This window comes from Macrosteles quadrilineatus, unplaced genomic scaffold, assembly GCF_028750875.1.
Source record: "Macrosteles quadrilineatus isolate MER2022 unplaced genomic scaffold, UCM_ALF_1.0 Scaffold_1__1_contigs__length_201487025, whole genome shotgun sequence".
In the NCBI taxonomy this organism is placed as follows: domain Eukaryota; kingdom Metazoa; phylum Arthropoda; class Insecta; order Hemiptera; family Cicadellidae; genus Macrosteles; species Macrosteles quadrilineatus.
The window spans coordinates 19966907-19991047 of record NW_026542594.1 but is presented as its reverse complement, the minus strand read 5'-3'; the positions used below and the strand labels follow the sequence as shown (position 1 = coordinate 19991047).

The 24141-nt window shown below is 37.4% G+C and overlaps 1 protein-coding gene across 2 annotated transcripts in view; it reads left to right on the top strand.

Moving 5' to 3' along the window:
* The window catches only part of LOC129004750 (mRNA export factor Gle1), a 99931-nt gene that overhangs the window by 13321 nt on the left and 62469 nt on the right, over window positions 1–24141 (top strand). For both annotated transcript variants that reach the window (XM_054433365.1, XM_054433374.1), the window contains exons 4-6: window positions 6317–6529; window positions 6774–6940; window positions 17817–17919. In XM_054433365.1, the coding sequence (XP_054289340.1) occupies window positions 6317–6529; window positions 6774–6940; window positions 17817–17919 (483 nt within the window). The remainder of the gene's footprint in view (window positions 1–6316; window positions 6530–6773; window positions 6941–17816; window positions 17920–24141) is intronic.

Genomic DNA, 24141 nt, shown 5'->3' with positions numbered 1-24141 from the left:
TTAAGGGGGAGGAGGGAAAATGCTTTTACGCACACAGGTAACCTGTAGTGTGAGACTCCTGAAATTATTAGACTACTCACTAAAAAAACCCCTCTACTCTGTTGGACACAGACCTGGAATTGTTTGTCACATTACTTTAAGTCAGGCCAACATGTGACCTAAGCCCTCAGGGCTCGCACTGTTTCTGGCATTTAGATTCTTTATGACCTACACCGCATCCCGGCCAAGGTCGAGCTTCTTGGCGCGGAGAATACCCTGGATATAATGTGACACACAGGTCCAATAGTCTTCACCCTCCGTCATCATCGGTATGACCGTGTCCACCGACAGCAGTCCTACAAACTGCTGAGCCTCCAGATGGGGCCTTTCCCAATGCTGGCAGTGAAAAAAAGTATGTTCCACGTCATCAGGAGTGCCTGGGCAGTATATGCAATCGGGTGACTTTGCCCATCTTGAACAGGTACGACCGAAAAAAGCCGTGACCCGTCAGGAATTGGGTGATGTAGAAATTCACCTCACCGCACCGCCGATTAACCCAAGGTTGGATTTGCTGTATCAGTTGCCTGGTCCAGCGTCCCCGTGTCTCCTGTTCCCAGCTCTCCTGCCACAGCTGGTAGCTGCGGGTGCGTTCCTCTGTTCGTGCCTGGTCCTCCCCACGGCGCCGGTAAATTGCCTTTCTCTACACCGCCAAAAGTTTGACGGGAATGACTCCAGGACGGCGGGCTCGGACACTGTTTGGTAGGCAGATGCTACCCTTAGAGCTGCCTGACGCTGCACTCGGGCGAGCCGCATCCTGTATACCTCCTTATTGAGAGCGTCTGCCTACACCTCAGCACCGTACAAGAGTACGGACAGGACCAAAAGACATTAATAGCCTTCTACGACTGGACCGAGGCCCTCCGACATTGGCCATCAACCGGCTAAGAGAAGAAACCACCCTAACGGCCTTGTCCGCTGTATGGAAGATCTGATCCCGCCTGCTAAGCTTGCTGTCCACCATGACCCCAAGGTACTTGGCAGAACGAACGGTTTGGACCTCGACGGCCCCCACCCTCAACGGATGGTGTCAATCCTTTTTTTGCCAAAATCACGATCTCGGTTTTGCTCAAAGCAAGCGAGCGACCATGGTCTGCCATCCATCAAATCAAATCAATCAAATCAAAATATCCTTTATTCATTTAAGTACAATTGTACAGGAATAGAGTCAGATCTTACAAAATAAAATGTTTTACATTTAAGAACTAATAATAAGACAGAATATTTATTTTATTTGTTCTCCCAAAACTCTTCAAGAGAATAAGGGGCAATTTTAATCAAATACTGTTTCAGACAATTTTTAAACTTTTTTGTATCATTTTCAGTTAGAAGTATTTTTGGAAGATGGGACATAAATTTATTTCCTGTGAATTTTGTTTTCTTTTTATAAAATTCTAGATTGTGTCTATCAATTTGAGATTGAGAACGAGTGTTATAATTATGATTAATTTTGTTTGATACCTGAGTTTTTGTAATATTTTTTGCATAAATAATAGTTTCCAAGATATATAGTCCATGAACAGTTAGTATTCCAAGATCGGTAAAAATATGTTTTACCGAATCTTTCCTTTTCAAATTAAACATTGCCCTAATTGCCCTTTTCTGGTACGATAAAATTCGTTTTAAGTTTTTTGATGTAGTTGCTCCATATATACTGATTCCATAAGCTAAATTAGAATGAACTAAGGCATAATATATTGATATTAATGTTTTTAAGCTGCAAACTTTATACATTTGTCTTAAAGCAGATACTCCTGAAGACATTTTTTTGATAACATGATCAACATGTTTGTCCCAGGCTAGATTTTTATCAATTATTAAACCAAGAAATTTTGTATGTTCTACCTGTTGTAATTTATAATCTTCTAAGATTATGTCTGGATTTAATTTGTTTTTGTTTTGTTTTGTAGAAAATGATACAAAATTAGATTTTTCAGGGTTTAAAAGAAGGTTTTTGCTATTTAAGAATTTTTTTATGATGGAGAGACTGACCAATGATGATGCCTCAATACTTTCTTTTGAATTTCCACAAATGGTAATATTAGTATCGTCAGCATACAAAAAGGCCGCCCTGCCCACAGGCATCAAGTCCGGCAGACCCCTCAAGTATATTAGGAACAAGAGGGGCCCCAACACTGACCCCTGCGGAACTCCATGGCGGACCCTCTGCATCTTTGAATTAAACTTTTGGATGTAATTATATTTACTTGAGAAATCTGATTTATAATGTTCTATCTCAACATATTGTTGCCTAAGAAATAGGTAGGATCTAAACCAATTTAATTCTTTTTCATGAATACCTAATTTTGATAAAGTGTCGATAAGATTTTCATGCGATACACTATCAAATCCCCTTGTTAAATCAAGAAAAATGCCAATTACTTTTTCTCTCTTATCCACTGCATTTATTATACTTTCAATAAATTCAATAACTGCAGTGACTGTCGATTTGCCTGCTTGAAATCCATCTTGTTCTGAATCCGTCCATTGAATCCATGCGCTTATGGTACGCATAACTTAGTTTGGCTTTAGCTGAGCCAGCTCAACGCTGCGTGCAGCTATCAAAGCTGCAACGTCGTCTACGTACCCAACCAAAACAGTTTCCTCAGGCATTTCAGACCTCAGAAGGCTGTCATAAGCGACATGCCAGGGGTCTGGGCTGAGTATGGAACCTTGGGTAGCACCAGAAGTGACACTCATCAACCGAGGGCCCTCCGTAGTGTCATACGTGAGGAGGCGGAACCGGAGATAATCCTCTAAGATGAGGTATGCCGGAACATGGAAGGTGTTCTCCAAAGCGTCCAGCATATCAGACCACCTCGTGGAATTAAATGCATTTCGCACATCGAGTTTTACGAGTAGCACAACCAATCACCTACCAATCACAACCAAAACGAACTCTTAATTGGTTTACGTCATATCCCAGTGAAAGATCTCAATACGTAGAAATAACTCACTTGACAAATTACAATAGAATTATTAAATCATGCTCAACTTATAAGCCAATAGTTTTCGGAGTGCCATAAGGCTCAATGTTAGGCCCTTATAAGGATTATAAGGTACTTATTATAGGGTACTTATAAGGACCCCTGCTTTTTTGTGCTATCTATGTGGAATGAAAGATTCTTTAATATATAATACAAATTCAACACTATGTCTGTATGCTGATGACTCGAATTTGGTAATATCATCCAACTCAATAGAGCAAACAGAAATGTTCGCTTATATAGAATTGGAAAGTATCGGAAATTTTCTTAATAACCATAACTTGATGATAAATTTACAAAAAACTAAATTTATAAATTTTAAGACAAAACAAAATAGACAAAAGGAGTCAACAACAATAAGCTATAACTTACAAAATATTGATGAAGAAATTAGTACCAATTTTTTGGGTTTAACACTAGATCAGCACTTGAATTGGGATAAACATGTCCACAAAAGTTTAAGTAAAATTAATTCCGGAATTCATGCTTTATCAAGTATGTCTTATGTCTTTTTACTGTGATTTAAAAACTTTAAAAAATATATATTTTGCACATGTGCATTCACATATCTTGTTTGTCATAGCACTCTACGGCTCAACAAAAATATGTAATCTAGATAGCATTTTAAAGGAGCAAAAAAGAGCGGTTAGAATCATGCTTAAGCTGCAGCGTGATGAGTCAGCCAAAGAGCATTTTAAGGACCTAAAAATCTTTACTGTTTACGGGCAGTATATATATGAATCAATAATAATTGCAAAAAACAAGAAGTATATTCGAACCAAAAGAAAAATCCCATTCTTATAATTTAAGAAATAAGAACGAAAATGTACAACCACACAGGACAAAATTTTTTGAAAAGAAACCATCTTATGCAGGTAATAGATTTTTTAAATTTATTCCAAAAAATATTAAAAAAGAAACAGATCCAAACAAGTTTAAAAAAAATATTGAAAGAGTTTTTAATAAATTTAGCAATTTATTCTGTTGATGATTTTTTCACCTCCCTCAGTCGCTATGATAGTTGAAATTAATTATCCTACTAGATTTGTAAAATGTATTTGTTGTTTTTATAACCATTCTTCATGTTTTGCTGTTTTTTATACTGTTGAACTATTTTGACACTATTTATTGTAATTATTTTGACACTATTTATTGTACAGTGTACATAAAAACGAATAAAGATATTTGAATTGAATTGAACCCTACGAGAGTGGTTAAAATCCTCAGCTCTCATCACGACTTGCTTCACCCCTCCAATTGCGTCAACCGTTGATCCTGAATCCATACGGACAAGGGGTGAGGTCCCCTGCAGCGACAACGGCTGAATTCAGCCAGGAACGGATCAATTTCTTGAGGACTTTGCCAGCTGTATCCAACATACACAGAAGTCTGTAAGAGGATGGCAGGTCTGGGTCTCCCTTGCCCTTCCCAACAAGCACAAGCCTAGCTGTTTTCCAGCACGAGGGGAAAACCTGATGTCTGGTTAGGACCATAGTAGAGTTATGAAATAATACAATGGACTAAAGTATGCATTTTAAGGTTCACTTGGAGACTTACTCACCAATCTGTTCCAAACTTGTTGCTAACAAAATTGGAACAGATCGGTGTCAGAGGCACTGCTCTCTCCTGGTTCAAAAACTATTTATCTGACAGACATCAAGTGGTTTCCATCTGTGGTGTGAATAGTGATGCAAATTCAATTGAGTATGGGGTTATTCAGGGAAGTACTCTGGGGCCTATACTTTTTCTAATCTATATAAATAACATTTCAAAACTGAACCTGGATGGTTAGTTCACCATTTTCATTTGCTGACGACACATTAGTTTTGTTAAATAATTCCTGGGTCGTAAATAATTGGTCGTTCATGGGAGGATGTCAGGTCTAAAGCTCTCCGTGACCTCTCACTTCTAAAAAAATGGTTCGATCAAAATGTGCTCTCACTTAATGTGAACAAGACTAAATTTCTTCAGATATCACTCAGTACAAGCACTGATTATAGTCTAGACAATTTGAAGATTCATTGTTGCGGCGACCATAACAGTATATACATAATTGTGAATACATTGAAAAAGTAGATTATTACAAATATTTAGGTGTTTATTTTGACTACCGAATGAGGTGGTCAGAGCATGTAGATTTCTTAAAGAAAAGGATTCGTAAATACATATATGCTTTTAATCAACTGAGTGTCATTTTAGACGAGGAGGACGTAAAGAGAGCTTATTTCGCTTATGTACAATCCTTGATTTCATTTGGAATTATTTGCTGGGGAGCATGCTATCACACCACCTTGGAACCATTGAATGTGGTCGAAAGATCAATTTTGAAAGTAGCTTTTAGAAAAAATAAAAGGTACTCCACTGATGCTCTATTCCGTGAGACGGGAGTATTACCAGTCAGACATATTTTCATTCAGTTTCTTCTTAGTCACACATTCAAAAACTCAAACACGATCCCTTACAGCAGTCACACAATTACCAATGAAGAGGCCGAAACTTTGATCAGACCTAATCATACTTGACCCTGACTAAACAATCCTTGACCCTTCGACCCCCTCGCCCTCGGAATGTCTTATGTCTTAGATTGCACTGGCTTTGGTTGTCGTCGCCGACATTCTCTCATCGGCTAAACGATCAAGTTAAACTAACAAGGCTTAAAAATCTTCCCAATTTTAGTTTGTGCCCTCAATTTGTTTAGACTGATAACAGCCAGGCCTACGCACAGGCACCTGCCCATGTAGGCCTACCCCATAAGTTAGGCAAATTTTATTTTAGAAATTTTGTACTGTTAATGTTGTATAGCTACTCTCTGTTTTAGTTTATAATTCTTGGGATAAATAAACATTTTTCATTTTTAATTTCCTTTTTTTTATATGAAGTTAAATAAAAAAATACAATACTGCTAAACATGGTCGGTACACCAACCTATTGAATATCCTGTGTCGGCCAATAGGACAGGTTTAGGGAGTATGGCCAGTCAACTAAAGCTCAAAGTTTAGAATTCATATCAAAATTAAGCAGAAATATTCTAGGCCGTCACATATGTGTGGGCTTACAGCAATTTCTTTTTTTGCTTCTTATTTAGTCTGACCTTTATTGATAACTTAATGTAGCATAATGACAAAAAAAATTTCTACTACCGATAATAAAAGTTGTTTATTGGGTATTACATGGGTATCCACACTGTATCAAATAATTAACACTAGAAATGTATAATATAACCAGGCCTACCTTTTATACAAGATTTACCAATGTGTTTTTATTTACTCAAGAGTTTTTTTGTTATTTTACAGAGAAAAAAACAGCAGCAGATTAAAAAGTGGTTAGAAAATGATGCCAAGATCAAAGAAAAATTACAGGCCCAGAAAATCGAAATGGACCGAGAAATGCTTATACGTATACAAAATCTGTACATAGAGTCTCAAAAGTTTGTCACTGAGGGTAAAGAGTCTTCTCAAAAAGTTAAAAACCAGGAGTTACAGCAGAGTAAATCAGATCATGATAAGGTTTGTTTTCGTAGTGTTTTATTGATTCTGAATTGTTGTTTTAATTGTTTATGTTTAGTAAATCTTTATTTGAAGAATGAAAAAATCTTGCTATTGACCCTTTGAAGTATAAAAATATATTGGATATTATTCATAGATCAATTAATTTCATCACGTTTGTAAATTTAACAAGTAAATTGGTCTTTTTCTCTTCTTTTTTGTTGACTGTGCCTTTGGAATATTGAAAGGAGGTATCTTTTTTTAGAGAATTGCAGAAACAAGTGAACGACTGAAGCAGATAGAACAGAAACGAAAAGAGCTAGAAGAAAAACAGAAGAAAAAAAGAGAAGAGCTAAAACGATGTATTGAAGGAATATTCCAAGTCCAAGTCGCGTATGGACTAAAGTACAACCAGATATCAGAAGTGACAAAGTAAGTGGTGATTCTTTTAAATCATCCTAATTTCAAATGTATGCATACAACTAAAGGATAGCTACGTTTTCTTTGAGTGTTACAGAAAATCATAAAATAAACTAATTGTCTATAGTAAAGGAGGCTGCAGTTAACTTTACTCAAACATAAGTCTGCTTATCCCTGTACTGTAGACAAAAACTATGAGAACATAAACATCCTTTTGAGATAAGCTTAATATGATGTCTAGTATAGAAAACTTAGTCATTTGAGGAAATTCTTAAACTGAAACAAACAATAATTATCTTTCCATTATTACTATCAGCACAGACTAATAGTTAATGTAATAAATAGCCCACAAATATTATGGAAAACGTTTTATACTGAACAAAATTATTAATACATCTTTTTAACAATTACACCAAACCGTAACATACAAAAGTTAAACAAGACAATTAACATTTGATCAGGTGATGATGTAAAGACAAGATGAGAAATATTACTCCTTTAAATACTCCCTTAATGTTTATCAACTTGATCCAGTCCAATCAATTGGACTAACTCTTGATGTCGTGGGCTAGGAACACCTTTTGTCAATATATCTGCTGGCATTTCTGCTGTTGGCTTATACAGAATGATGTCCCCTTGTTCCACAGTTTCTCTTATGAAATGATTTTGTATGTCAATATGCTTCGTTCTGCGATTCAACTTGTGGTTTACTGATAGTTTTTGGACGGATTGGTTATCATTGTAAATTATAATTGCATCCTTCTTCCCTAAGAGTTCTTTCAACACACTTCACTTGAAAATATATTAAAATCCATATTTTTTAGCCTCTGAGCTGATCTTGTGACTAAATCAATAAATAGAGTTACCTTAGCTCATAGTAGTTGTAACATTGTACTGCCGTTTCAGCATCTTCGTGCCATCATCAGACGTTCAGCCTTAGTGGTGTCATTAATATACAAAAACACAAACTGTCACACGCGACGTACACATACATTAACGGGGGTTTTTGACTAAACAGGCCTGTTGATTACACATATCCGCACTCGAGCAAGTAGCTGACTGGAGTAATTCTTGCGGTGTCGTGTCAGTGGCGGCATTATCATTTGTACTTTGCCCTCTTGGTCTTGAATCCTTCCTCTGATTTAAAATACTATTGAAAATTACGTGTGATTTAAATTCTAGTTCGTCATTTAAAATAAGTTCGCTATTGTCATTTTTTGTATGTGCTCTGTAAATTTCAAATTCTTCCAGGGTGTCCAATTTATTGCCTTTTGTACATGTGTGAAGGATTTCCAAGCCAGTGTTGAGGTCATTTAGGTTGTGATTATTGTCCATTAGATGTTGGGCAAATGTAGACTTTTGTTTGTCAGCTTTCGGTTTTGGATGATGTTCCTTATATCTAGTTTTAAAAGTGTTAAAAGTGAAATTTAAGACCAAGAGGGCAAAGTACAAATGATAATGCCGCCGCTGACACGACACCGCAAGAATGACTCCAGTCAGCTACTTGCTCGAGTGCGGATATGTATAATCAACAGGCCTGTTTAGTCAAAAACCCCCGTTTATGTATGTGTACGTCGCATGTGACAGTTGTGTTTTAGCGAATTTCCCATATAGGGAACAAGCTATTACCGTAGTACTCATGGTAAGACCTGGACGCAGGACCGATTGTTTTTTCGTTTTGAGGTCCCTAGAGGCCAAAAAACCATCCGTTCAAATTCATGTATATATATAATGACACACTTCTAACATACATAAATTCTATATCTAAGAATATCAAGTTTACCAAAGATGCCCAAAAAGAAAAAAATCTATTGTCTGGACTTAACAATCTAAAAAATTGACAAAAAACACTCATTTGATATTTTTAGAAAAACAACCACTTCTAAATTAATAATACCTAAATCATCAAACCATCCTTGGCAGCAAAAAATGGCAGCATTTCACTCTATGATTTACAGACTAATAACATTGCCCCTAAACAAAACAAATTTTGAAAAAGAAAAGAAGATAATAAAATATATTGCAGCCGAAAATGGATATAAGGACAATCTTATTGATAATATGATAAAAAACAAAATTAAGAAACAAAAGAAAAAAGAAGAGAAATTGAAAAAAGAATACATATGTCTCCCTCATAACTCTAAAACAAATAAAGCAATAAGGAAAACCTTATCTAAAACAAATTACAAAGCAACATATAGAACAAAAAACAACGTCTTTAAGATTATAAATTCAAAAGTGTCCAAACATCAACAAATAACTGAAGAATAATCAAAATTTTACAAAAGCTGTTACAAAATTTCCTGTACAGACTGTAACAAGTATTATATTGGCCAAACTAGTAGAAGCTTCAAATGTAGATTCCAAGAACATATACAGGCATTTAAATTGAAGTATGAATTGAAGTATTGATTTTTTGAAGTATGAAATCAAACTACGCAGAACACCTAATAAAAACTAATCATAAATATCAAAATATAGAAAATAATTTATCAATAATTGAATTTGAACCAAACAAAGCCAAATTATTCATTAAAGAATAATTCCACATATATAGAAACCATAAAAAAGATCCTGAAAACATACTTAATACAATGCAAATTCAAAAAGAAAACATAATATATGAAAAAATCTTATATAATAAATCAAAAGAAAACAACACCTAAGCCAACCTATATACTAGACAAAATTCCAAAATCATATGATAATTTACTTATTTATTATTTACATTTCTATTTATTTACTATTTGTTCATAACTGTGATCATGGCCTAAGAGCCGAAACATGTAAGTTTATTCAATAAATTAATAACTAAAAAAAAAGGGTACTAAATGTTTAATTATTTATTTCATTTATTAATATTTATATATATGTGTCCGTTAGCACGATGACTCGAGCAAATATGATCCGATTTTGATGAAATTTGGTACAAACGTGTAAACCTACGTTTATTCGAACGAGTTCGCGATCCAGCATGATCGGACCATGGGAATGGGGGTTTAGTTTTATAGGGTAAAAATAGGTTTTTCCCATTTTTGACGCAAAAAACATAAAATTTAGCAATTCCTTTCCAAACCATTTTGTAGAGCTTAAAAAAAACAAATAATTTAGTATATTGAAGCGTTATTATGCGCCTAATGGTTACGGAGAAAATTCCAAAAAATTGTAAATTTAAAATTCCTATGTTATTCTTATGGAGAATAAGTAAACTGTTGTAGTTTGCTTGTTTATGAACATATTTTGATCAAATTTGGAAAATGTTTTAATTTCTTACTAACTATTAACATTATACAAAAAAAAAAGTTTTACCCTCCCTGATGCAGCAAACCTAAGTACTTGTTAAACTAATTCTATTTAAATAGGGAATAATGTTTTATTTTTAAGTAGACATTTCAGTGTAAATCCAATCAGTCAAATGGAAATTCGCTTAGTCTGCAGGTTTGCTGCGGTGGGGGGTATTTGTATATTAACGACGCCACTTAGGCTGAATGTCTCATGATGGCACGAAGATGCTGAAACGGCCGTAACAATTTTACAACTACTATGAGCTGATTGACGAAGGTAACTCTATTTATTGATTTAGTGAAAATATATCCTGTATAAGAACTAGAGGTGTGCAGATATCCGAAAATCGGGTCGGATTCGGTTAGGTTCGGATATCCCCTACCGAGCCCAAATTTGGTATCCTACACTATCATATATCCGACTTTTTCGGATAGACAACATATTTTGACGTTTTGGACAGAATACTAAATCTTCATTACCATCATTAGTTTCCCAGGACAAAATTACAGCAATACATTTCCAACGACGTAACAGCAAACGACAAAGAAGCCGTATGATGCAATACTGATGTATAGTTTAGTCGTTATCGGCTGTTTTGCTTTAACGATTAGATTCATCTGGAACGAACAGACCATGAAGAAGAACTACCATGGTCAACTCGTGCTTGTCTCCTGATACTAGGGGCGCTATGCGTAATACTTTTTTTACAGTACTGTTTTCAAGTATAAAAATCTAGCCTACTTCTGTGCTGTTACGTAAACAAAAGATTTAATGTTTCCCGAAAAAAGTCAGAATAGAAACAATAGAAAGGCAACACAATAGAAGGGTGGGAGGGGTTGTGCAATGACCTCGAAAGGAGTCCGGGTAGCAACAGTCATTCGAGTAGGCCGTGAGGGGGGAAGGGGTGGGTACGACCTTGAAGCTATATATAGACTTGCACTACTTCCCTAAACCTAAAGGACTGGCGAGTGGTATTCCAATCACAGGACAAGATACGTTGTTTTTCGGGTATTCATTGCCCGGTTTGACTTTGGATTGTCTTATTGTGTAGAAACTTTGAATATTAAAAAATAAAATTAGAACTAACCACGATTATTTAGCATTGATTGTGTATATTAAATGATTAAATGCTACGGACCAGGGGAAATGTACAAACTTTTGTCATGATTTGAATTTCAACATCAAAATGCAATATTGCACAATCATGATATTTTAGGTCATTGACCTTTATTATGCATCCGTTCAAAAGAGAAGCACGTTGATAAATTATAAATTGATATTCCCGTGGTTAAAAAGAATTATTTTATAATAACACTATAAATTCTCCGTTCAATTATATTAATTAGGCCCCGACGACTGTAGGAATTGCTTTTTACATTGTATTCTATTTTTTATTATTTACTTACGTCTTTAGCCAAATATTTTAAATTTTAATACGATTAGTTATATCACATTGGCTAAGATTGAATATTCGTCGGCCCTACAAAGTCCGTATAAAAGTTAGGCAAAATTTACCAAAACACTTTAACGAAGGTGAGGATGATATAGCTCCTACTGAGCGTCTGCAGGATTTCCTGAGCGCTTCTATAGCTCTGAGCCTTCGATTAAATTTAACAAAGTGATCAGTCAAAGCCGTGACAATTTCGTATCGACCCTTGGATTTTTCTCAGCTCCTTCCGAGCACTCCGGGGAAGAAATTTGAGTGTGGCTGGTTCTAGGGGTAGTCCTAGCCTGACTTTGTGGATACTAGTTTATTCCCCCCCCTGGAATTTTGCATCACAATTCTCATTCCAAGGATATTTTGAGCTGGTCCTAGGTCTTTAATTTTAAAAGTACTCATTAGTTGCTCAATAAGTTGAAGTTTTTCATCTTTGTTATTGTAAAATAAATACAAATCATCAACATACAGTGCAATTATTGTCACACTATTGCCACTTCTTCTTTGAAAGACACAAGGTTCAGAATTCAATCTTTTGAATTCCAAAGATGTAAATACTTGATTTATTTTCTCATACCACGTTCTTGATGACTGTTTAATACCATAGATGGACCGTTTTAATAAACATACTTTGTCTTCTTTGCCTGGAACAACAAAGTTTTCTGGCTTTTGCTTATACATAGTTTCCTTTAGTTGTCCGTTCAGAAAAGCAGTTGAAAAATCTAAATGATGAATATCTAGATTCATTTCTGTTGCTAGAACCATCGACGTTCTGAGAGTGCAGTTTCTCACAACAGGAGAAAAAGTCTCTTTGTAGTCAACACCATACTTTTGTGTAAACCCTTTTGCTACTAGCCGAGCCTTGTAGTTTGTTATGTCTCCATTACTGTCTCTCTTGATCTTAAAGACCCATTTACTCTTGACAGGTTTTGCTCTTTTGGGTAAGTCAACCAAACTCCAAGCATAATTTTCTTTGAACGAGAGATATTCTTCTTTCATTGTTTTTTCCCAGAGATCTTTTTCTTTCCCATTTAATGCTCCAAATACACAGGTTGGTATATGATCATGAACCACATTATATACTTCAAATGGTCCCATGTCCTTTGGTTTCATCATCTCTGGATATGATTATCTTAGAGGGATATCTTGGATCAACAAGTCTGTAGGCTTTAGAGTTTTGGCAATAACCAACAAAAATCAACTCACGACTTTTGGGATCGAGCTTCTTTCTTTGTCCACTTGGTACGTGAGCAAAAGCTTTGCAACTGGAACATTTTGGGATGCACTAATTGAAATGAAAACACCATTTGGGGGTGAAATAAAACCCGCCCGACTACATGTTTAGGGTTTCCTGGAATCTTGAGGACTGGAGGAGCAAGGAAACTTTTGGATCGGCAGTTAAACGTGGAGGGAAAAGTGGCATGACAGGTTGTAGCCAATCCGGAAACTTTATTGAGATCAAACCTCTATAACACTACCTCTCTAGCTCTAAATTTACCTTAGTGTTTAACCGGACTAGCTGGTCAATATGGCGCTTCCATACAATACCTGAGTCTAATTTTACTAAATAAGATACAGGACTTAACACTTTAATCACTATACCTTGTGTCCATTTATTCCTTCCCCTGTAATCACACACTAAAACAGGCTGTCCTATTGACAGTTCTCTAGTTTGACTGCCCCCTTGGTTTACAATTTGTTTGTTTTGGTTTGACAAAACCGTTTTACTAACAGAAGGACGTATCAAATCTAATGTAGTTCGCAATAATCTACCAAACATTAGTTTGGCTGGAGTTTCATTGGTTGTGTTATGTACTGCATTTCGATATGCCAACAAAAATCTACTTAAAGCTAAGTCTGCATTTTCATTTGAAAACAAAGCCCCTCTTATTCTTTTCTTAACTGTTTTTACAGCATTTTCCGCTTGGTCATTACTAGCGGGAAAATAAGGTGGTGTAAGCGTATGCCTAACCCCATTAGCTTTTAAAAACTTGCTAAATTCACAGGATGTAAAAGGAGGGCCATTGTCCGGAATTTTACACAAGGTTCCGGAATTCCAAACCGTGCAAACATAGGTATCAATTTGTTTATGACTACTTTAGGAGTTAAGGAAAGGCCAATTGGCTGATTAGGATTATTATGTACAAGGATAGGGATCAGCTAGCTTACCTGGTAGACAGAGTCCAGATTAGCCTTGATTACACATAAAACACATGACGATGACACAACACAGAAAAACTTAATATTTCGTCCCAGTTAGAGACTTCTGCCAGTCTTCTTTCTTCTCCCCTCTGAGAAGTCCCTGAGAAGCATTAGTATAGGTTGGTACACAACTTAAGGGATTAAGAAAGTTAAACTTATTTGCACAAAAAAAACGCACTGAAATAGCCAAACAGATTCAAATCAAAATAATATATAATGTAGAAGAAGTGTTACAAATATTTGATTAATTGGTGATATGTTGATACCAAAATTTATGGATTCTCTATACCGATACGTAAAAAAAAATTCTCAATACCAGTACCAATACCATTTTTAAAATAGTTTAACCAAGTTTACTGAATGGATTGGTTATACTACAATAGCCTTGTCCTTGTGTCTTTCTATTAGGGGTCTGCGGGTCCCCGATTTTTTCGGGTCGGGTCGGGCCAGCGGAAGGCCCGAGAGACCGGGTCGGGTCAGAGATTTGTTCGGGCCAAGATCGGGTCGGGCCAAAAAAAATTATTATTATTTTCAAAGTTATAATAAGTAATTTTCAAAGAAACACTCTTATATATTATTACAGAGGAATTAAAATGTTAAAATTAGAATTAAATATTAAGTTTGCTCACGTTTAAGAACAAAGACACAACAGAGCAATTGCCTTACTGTCACTAGCCAGAGCCAGTCGTCTACTGACAAAACAAAAGCCGTGACTCAACAGTGCAAAGAAAACGAGGTCAAAAGAAAGACTATTTATCCAGAGGTCCCATTTTAATTATTTATTGTTTAAAATATATTTTAGTATTTTATTTACATAATAAATTATAAACAAAAGAAATATCTTATATAGTGTACAGATCTGTATCTTGTTCTTTTATTTTCCTATTGTCCTTTTTGTCATTCAGTAACAAAACAAAACAACACTTCTGATCGTCTGGTTAGGCATAGTATGGTCACTATTTCATTTTTTTTTTTTAAAGTATCAAGTATCAGCAAGTCTACAAAGAGGTTAGGCCTAAATATTTTATAATTTTATTTTATGAAAGTTTTCATCAGTAAAATTATTTTTTTCTTAGGTTAGATAGAGTTTCAAAAAAGATATTTCTAAGATCCAATACAATATTTACAAGACACAAACTTCCATGAATTAATTTCTTTATAAATTATCTGTAACAGTTTTATATTTTTGAATAAAGAAAATATATCTTTTTGTCTCTACTTCCTTGTTTCGTTACTTGCATTTTGTCAGCAATTGGAACAACCAGGTGGTGTAATAGGGGCGGGGGAGGGGGAGGGTCTATGACCTTGAGTGTCCCCGGGCCTGGCTCGGGTTGTGTAAGAGGGGAGGGGAGGGGAGGGGGAGGGTCTGTAACCTTGAGTGTCGCCGGGCCCGGCTGTGAGAGTGATTCATGGTTTTTTGTTTACATTATACTACCCTTCCTTCCCAGAAAAAGACCCTACGGTTTCAAAAACATTGACTTACAGTATAAAAACATTGAGTTGTGTTGCTAATTAGGGCACTATAATGTCTCTGCTGTCTGCTTATGTTGCCAAATTAGCATTTAACTTTCTTTTCTCTTGATTTAATATAATTTTCTTTATATTAAGAGTTCCTTTTTGGGTACCTAATAATTGTGATATTGTTTGACTTGAGTTTATGGATTTTTAATTCTTTTCATTTATTAGCTAAAATCAGTTGTTTTAGGATCTCTTGCAATACCTATAACTGTGCCTATAACTGTGTATCTATAACTGTGTACCTATGACATGATATGCAATTTTTACAGTCTTTACTATAACTATACCATAAACAATGTATGTGTGCTATTTTTACTGTTTTAGAGTTTTATAGTAAATTAGTTTACACAATATATTTTCTTCAATGAGTTCTCCACTTGTCATGTTGCTTAGTCTATTACTATTTTAGGCCCTATAAAAAATAATTCCTATGTAAAGCTGTAGGCCTACTAATGCCAATAATAGATAATTCTTTATTTATGATGATGTAACTAATAATGCTATTGTAAGTGTGAGGTTTTTGTACTTAGGAGGTTAGGAGGCAGGGAATGAATGATTCATATTGCATGGTGGAAACATAGAATTTTTATTTTCTTCTTGCTTGCAGTCTTGAAGCCAGTCCACAGGCCCTAAACTTGTGATAAGGTTAATTGATTTGTTTATGATCCTTTTATATTAAGTTCCATTACAAACTTGTTGTAATATAGCTGTTTAGATATTTCAACAGTTATGAAAATGGGAAAGAATGGCTTGATATAAAAAATTATTTTCTTCTTTCTTGCAGTTGAGGCAACTTCTAAGCTGTAAATAAGTTATGAACATGAAATAATATACATAAATACATTTTCCCCATATGTTATTTTCAAGTAATATTAAAAACACAGATAGGAGTTAAAAAAATATAAAAAATCCGGTAATTAATAATTTTTGGCCCGACCCGATTTTGGCCCGAAACCCGAGGACCAAAATTATCGGCCCGACCCGACCCGACCCGAACCAAAAAAGTCTGACCCGCAGACCCCTACTTTCTATTAAGTATTTTTGCGGTAGGCTGTTAGGGTGTATTTCAAGTAAAAAAATGTATGCAGCAATGAATAATTCTAACGAGCCGATTTCCAAGTGTAAACCTTTCTCATCACCTCAAATAACTTCCATAACTAAGGTATTTCATAGAGGTGTGCCAACCTGATATTTTCAGTCTGGCGAAACTCAAAGCAATATACCTTGTGATAATCATCGTTTTCTGAGATCACTGCAAAATCCAAGATCACTGCATCTTTCTTAATTACTGAAAAATCATCACTGTTTTTCACGGTCGTGGCAAATTCTTGAAAATCTCCTGCGGCCGTGTAGACATCATCATCTTCTTCCACGATTGCGGCACATGACCATCATGAACATCACTTATGGTCAAGTAGACTTCATCATCATATCCCGCCATCGTGCCAAAATCGTGGACATCTTCTGCGGCCGTGTAGACATCATCATGAGCGGTCACAGAAAAGTCTTCATTGTCTTCTGCGATCGCAGAAAAATCATGAACATCTCTTGCGGCATGTAGACGTCATCATCGTCTCTCGATATCCCAGTAACGTCATCTTCGTTGTCCGCGATCGTGGCAAAATCATCTTCCGCGGCCGTGTAAACATCATCATTGACTCGCACAGTCTCGGAAACGTTTTCGTCGTCGTCCACGTTCGCGGCAAAATCATGAACATCTCTTGCGGCATGTAGACGTCATCATCGTCTCCCGGTATCGTAGTAACGTCATCTTCGTCGTCCGCAATCGCTATAAAATCATCTTCCGCGGCCGTTTAAACATAAAAATTGACTCCCACAGTCACGGAAACGTCATTGTGTAGAAGTCATCATCATGAAAATCATGAACATCCCCTGCGGCCGTGTAGACAACATCATGAACTCCCACGGTCACGGAAACGTCTTCGTCATCATCCACGATCGCGGCAAAATCATGAACATCTCTTGCGGTTATGTAGACACCATTTACATAGATTTCACTATCTAAATCATTCAACAGAAAGCTGTCATTATCAATAAACCGGTTAATTTCACTTGAACGAAGACAAACATCGCGACCCGCCATGTTAGTAAACAAATATAACAATATTTAGACAGCTGGATCATAATATTACTGATTTTCACAACAACAAAAAACTGTTCTACCAACACGTAAAACAAAATATCTGAGCCAGTCTATTAGCGATGACAACACGGTAACGCAGATTGCCGATTAGTACTAGAAGGATTAAACAGAACTACTTCAGCCGCGGTTGCTAACTGTCAATGTATTTGGTGGGCTTCGCACACTGCGGCGGTTGGCGATCATCGAAGTAGGCCAATGGGTTAAGTGTACCATTGAATATTTGCTCTGTACCTAACTTCTCTCTTGCATCAGTACTACACTAATTACAGTTTTCTTTTTAGAAAATGCAAAAATGGGCAGCTTCTGTACACAAAAATTTCCAGTGACCATCAAAAGTTAAAGGAAATGGGCGAAACATTAACAAAACTTGTTGACAAATGTGGGGTAAGTATTAGTATTGAGGTTTGGATTTGTTATTTACTCTGCAGTAGAAAGTAGGCTAGATTCAAATAATGGTTGAGTAGGTCTTGCTAGGAAAAGTGAATTCATTTGCCATGACACAACTCATGCAACACTTGTTAAGTACAGTATGTAAAATATTGGTTTCAATTTCCCCCTTAAATCTTATAGCCACCATTCCTTTTCTTTTGATAATAAAAAAAAAACAAGAATAAGATTATAATGACTCCCTCCCACACACATACAGGAGTAAATCTCACTTTTGAGTAAAGTATGTGCTCTACGAGCCTTAAAGTTCCAATGTTATTCTTATGGGCATGCAATATTTGCCATTCATTTGTTAGCGAATTTCCCTATAGGGAAGGAGCTATTACCGTAGGTAGGTGGCACGGTAAGACCTATGCCCGGGACCGATTTACTTTTTCATTTTGATGTCCCCAGAGGCCAAATATATATATATATAGGCCTATATATATGTATATATATATATACATCCGTGAACGTGATAACTTAAGTAATTTTTGTCCGATTTTGATGAAATCTATACTTATTTAATACGCAAGCAGGAATTTTGTGACAATTACTCCTCCGAAACTACTGAACCGATTGACATGTTTTTGGTGTCATTGGAAAGAGCGTAACGTGAAGTTGTGCAGGAAACTTTCTTTTTAGGGAAATAATTAGAGAGTGAGGCCCTGGGGCCCTTTAAAGTTTCGTATTTCTCCATAAGATTAACATGGGAAACACAAATTGTTTTGAAACTCCAGCTGTTGTCAGAAATTAAATATTGATAATTGGTCTCCATGGAAGCATGAAAAAATTCACAATGTTTACTTTTGCTTTGACATTTAAATGTAAACAACCAGAACTGTCAAATGCCTATTTCACAATTTTAGACAGCTGATAAAAAAAATAAAACAACTATGTGGTAGGTTTATTTAATCTTAAACTATATGATAGATTATTATAAATCTATTTCAATAATTATGAAACAAATTTTTCCCGTTGTGAAGCAAAAATTAATAGTGAGAAGAAAAAGATATGTTGTAAACAGTCAATGTGTAAATTATCGAAGTTGTATTAACAATGTGTATAGTTTTGGATGTTGGTTTGTGTTTAATGGTATAAGTTAGTTATTAAATTTGTATTTTAAGTTTTAAGGATTTGGCATATGACTAAGCCTATGATAAATAACACCATTTCAGATTTCTGCCAGTTATTGCCTAACTCTGTCCTGTAGAGTTTAAAGTAGCCTACACCTTATTGTCTACAAATTGGCTAGATAACTTAGGTACGGTACCATACTTAATAAAAGCTGACATTCTTTTTACGTTGACTTTAAATTGTAAGCTTACATTTTCCCGTCCATGGGCAGTTTGATTGTTAAAAATTCACCCTTTAAAATGGAAAAGGACTGTTATGTAAATTGTAAGTATTTCCATTGGTTGATAATCTTTTAGTTGGCTCTTTTGCTCTTTTAAAATCATTGGAAATTATGACTGTTATAAGTTTTCAACCAAGTAATTTGTTTGTAAATAACTCCTGTACTTCTTTGCAAATGCTCGATTTCGAGCAACATGTACACTAGTTTTATTTAAAGGTGTAAGGCAGGATAAACTTGAATGAGTTCGCAAACCAGCATGATCAAACTATGGTAACGGGGTTTATTTGGTAAAAAATGGTTTTTCTCATTTTTGAGCCTCAAAACACAAAATTTCCCTGTAGACGTTTTTAAAGAGCTGAAAAAAAGAAATAATTTAGTATATCAAAGTGTTTTTGTACAGTAATTGGTAACGGAGAATATTAAAAAAATTGTAAATTAAAAATTCCAATGTTATTCTTATGGAGACTATTGTAAAATGTTGTAGTTTGCTCGTTTACAGATATATTTTGATCAAACTTGACAAATTTATTTATTTTATACTAAGCTATCAATATTTTACTAAAAAATAAACTTTATTAGTTTCCTTGTAGAAGCAAACCTAGGTACGGTACTCATTAAACCTAATGTTATTTATATAGATTTAATTGAATTGGGCCTGGTACAACCCCGTACTAGAGGCGTGTTGACCCCGGTGTATCCCGTCCTCGCACTAAAGGCGTGTTGAGCTCGTTGCATCCCGTCCCCGTACTAGAGGCGTGCTGAGCCCTGTACATCCCGCACTAGAGGCGTGTTGAGCCCGGTGCATCCCATCCCCAGCACTAGAGGCGTGTTGAGCTCGGTGCTTCCCGTCCCCCTACAATAGAGGCGTGTTGAGCCCTGTACACCCCGCACTAGAGGCGTGTTGAGCCCTGTACACCCCGCACTAGAGGCGTGTTGAGCCCGGTGCATCCCATCCCCAGCACTAGAGGCGTGTTGAGCTCGGTGCTTCCCGTCCCCCTACTATAGAGGCGTGTTGAGCCCTGTACACCCCGCACTAGAGGCGTGTTGAGCCCTGTACACCCCGCACTAGAGGCGTATTGAGCTCGGTGCTTCCCGTCCCCCTACTATAGAGGCGTGTTGAGCCCTGTACACCCCGCACTAGAGGCGTGTTGAGCCCTGTACATCCAGCACTAGAGGCGTGTTGAGCCCGGTGCATCCCATCCCCAGCACTAGAGGCGTGTTGAGCTCGGTGCTTCCCGTCCCCCTACTATAGAGGCGTGTGGAGCCCTGTACACCCCGCACTAGAGGCGTGTTGAGCCCTGTACACCCCGCACTAGAGGCGTGTTGAGCCCGGTGCATCCCATCCCCAGCACTAGAGGCGTGTTGAGCTCGGTGCATCCCATCCCCAGCACTAGAGGCGTGTTGAGCTCGGTGCTTCCTGTCCCCCTACTATAAAGGCGTGTTGAGCCCTGTACACCCCGCACTAGAGGCGTGTTGAGCCCTGTACACCCCGCACTAGAGGCGTGTTGAGCCCGGTGCATCCCATCCCCAGCACTAGAGGCGTGTTGAGCTCGGTGCTTCCCGTCCCCCTACTATAGAGGCGTGTTGAGCCCTGTACACCCCGCACTAGAGGCGTATTGAGCTCGGTGCTTCCCGTCCCCCTACTATAGAGGCGTGTTGAGCCCTGTACACCCCGCACTAGAGGCGTGTTGAGCCCTGTACATCCAGCACTAGAGGCGTGTTGAGCCCGGTGCATCCCATCCCCAGCACTAGAGGCGTGTTGAGCTCGGTGCTTCCCGTCCCCCTACTATAGAGGCGCGTTGAGCCCTGTACACCCCGCACTAGAGGCGTGTTGAGCCCTGTACACCCCGCACTAGAGGCGTGTTGAGCCCGGTGCATCCCATCCCCAGCACTAGAGGCGTGTTAAGCTCGGTGCATCCCATCCCCAGCACTAGAGGCGTGTTGAGCTCGGTGCTTCCCGTCCCCCTACTATAGAGGCGTGTTGAGCCCTGTACACCCCGCACTAGAGGCGTGCTGAGCCCTGTACATCCCGCACTAGAGGCGTGTTGAGCCCGGTGCATCCCATCCCCAGCACTAGAGGCGTGTTGAGCTCGGTGCTTCCCGTCCCCCTACTATAGAGGCGTGTTGAGCCCTGTACACCCCGCACTAGAGGCGTGTTGAGCCCTGTACACCCCGCACTAGAGGCGTGTTGAGCCCTGTACACCCCGCACTAGAGGCGTGTTGAGCCCGGTGCATCCCATCCCCAGCACTAGAGGCGTATTGAGCCCGGTGCATCCCGTCCCCGCACTAGAGGCGTGTTGAGCTCGGTCCATCCTGTTCCCGTACTATAGGCGGAGATGGCAGTCTGCATCTGACAACAGAACTAGCAACACCGACGGGAGCTGCTGCGTTTGGGATAGTAAGCCGCCCAGCATTTTCCGAGACGGAGCCATGTCGGTAGGACTTCTGAGAGTCGAAGGGAATCAACGTCTGAAAGTCAAGTAGGAGAAGCCACAGACTGGGCTTTGTGAACAGAAGAAATTTGTATATATTGTATATAGATTTAGAAATAGTCCTGAGAACAATAAATGTTAAATAATTTCATTTGTTCAGTCTATCTGAGTCCTGAAAAAGGTCTAAAGCAGTAAAGTAAGGAAAAGCTGAGAAAGTACAATACAAGCTGCTAGTACTATTATAAAAAAGAGGTGGTATTTGTCTGTCTATCTGTCTGTGTGTCTGTGTGTTTTTATGAGCTAAACTCAAAAACAACTAAACAGACTGCTCAAATTAGACAAAAATAATGCTACCGCTCTGAGGATACATATAGAACTATTCCTTCTTCGATATTGACCTAGGACTCTTTCAAAGTTCTGAGGTGAGAAATTGAAAAGTAAATATTGATTGGTCTCCATGGTAACAAAGTACAATCTCACAAAGTTGTAAACATGCAAAAATTTCATATGAATTTTGATTTCACATTTCCACACAGCCGGTTCAAACATATTAAATACTACACGAATATTAAAACAGAAAGGGTATAGATCATAAATATAAAATAATGATGTCACTCCGCGGAATGTAAACATTATTATTAATATTACTTAAATGGAGCTGTCAAACCATATGTTAATGTTATTTCATTAGTATAGGATCTTTTCAGTTGCTTATGTTTATGATCTATACTGAGTCTGTTCTAATATTTGTGAAATCTATACTATTATAAAAAAGAGGTGGTTGCTGTATGTATGGGAAAAGTAAACGCGAAAAATACTGGTCGGATCGGGCTGAAATTCGGCATGATGATAGCTCACATTCCCGATTAACATATAGGCATATTTTTATCCCAAAAATCCTTTCGGGCTCCGCCCCAGTGGCTCTGGAGTTTCCCATGTTAACCTTATGAGAAATGAAATTATTGAATCTTAACAGCTGTTTCAATTAAACAAGTTGGTTCTGTTCTGTGATGTTCAATAGCATTAAAGTTACAAGGATTACCAACAGGGTGCAGCACTAGCACTATTATTTCTTTTACATTTATGACAACAGCTAATTTGCAACCAAAGGGTGAGTGAGCGTAGCGAACGAACTTCAACCTGGAGGCGAGTGAGCGTAGCGAACGAGCTAACCTGAAGGCAAGTGAGCGTAGCGAACGAGCTAACCTGAAGGAAAGTGAGCGCAGCGAACGAGCTCCAACCTAAAGGTGAGTGAGCGTAGCGAACGAACTTCAACCAGGACGTGATTGAGCCATGCAAACGAGATCATCTTGAAAATTAAGAAGTTAAACGGGGCAAAGCTTGAGTATAATTGCAATAAGAATTTTATACTTATATATTCCAACCCCGTACGAAGGACGGGTACTCTGCTAGTCTTCTATATAATTAATACGCTACATGAAACTTTGTCGGTTAAACTCCTCCGTCATTTCTAAACCGATTTTATCCATTGACGTCTCATTGGAAAGAGCGTGTCGCGTAGATTTTCAAACTGCCCTTACATTTTTGAAAAATTTCCTTGGGCTCTGCCCCAGTGGCTTTGAAAGTTCCCATGTTATCCTTATGGAGAACATAATTGTTTACATTTTGATCAGCTGTATAATTTAATTGCTGTTATTTTTTTTTCAATTCAATGAAACGCATTGAGTACATTTATTTACTATTTGAGTTTGTGTAAACATAACCCCCAAGACGGATCGTGGTTGTATCTTAAATTTGTGTATTTATCGTTGTTTTGTGTCGCTATGACGGATCGTGTTAGCATGAGTGTAACTAAAAATTGTACATTTATCGTTATTTTGTGTAGCTATAACTTTTTTATTTGTTGTTTTTTATTCTTTTAAATGCCTCCGACGCGACGACAACGAAACATAGACAGGAGGCGTAATCATGATAACGACCGCAGCTACAAAACAGTGGCGCGTAATAGGCTTAACTCATCACAGTCAGCACCTGACCCTGGACAACCTCAACTATTAGGTTACAAATGCGCCCTAACACTACCCCAAAATGACTTTTCGTTCTCAATTGGCCCTCTATCAATGACCTGTGTTGCCTTTAAAGCGAGGCATTTTGAGAAGGAGAAAACCAGCCGGAATGCTTTATGTTTAAATCAATAATGAAGATTAACATGGTCTGAGTTTCACACCGGTAATCTTTGAGTTGACTCTTTTAAACTCATTGTAAATATGACTGTTATTCGTTTTGAAATAACTCCTGTAATACTTTGCAATTGCTCGAATTCGAGCAACATGTACACTAGTGCTAATAATATTACAATGGCAATAGGTCATTGTAAAAGAAATTATTCATGGATATAGGAAATAATATTAGGATTCTATAATCATTGCC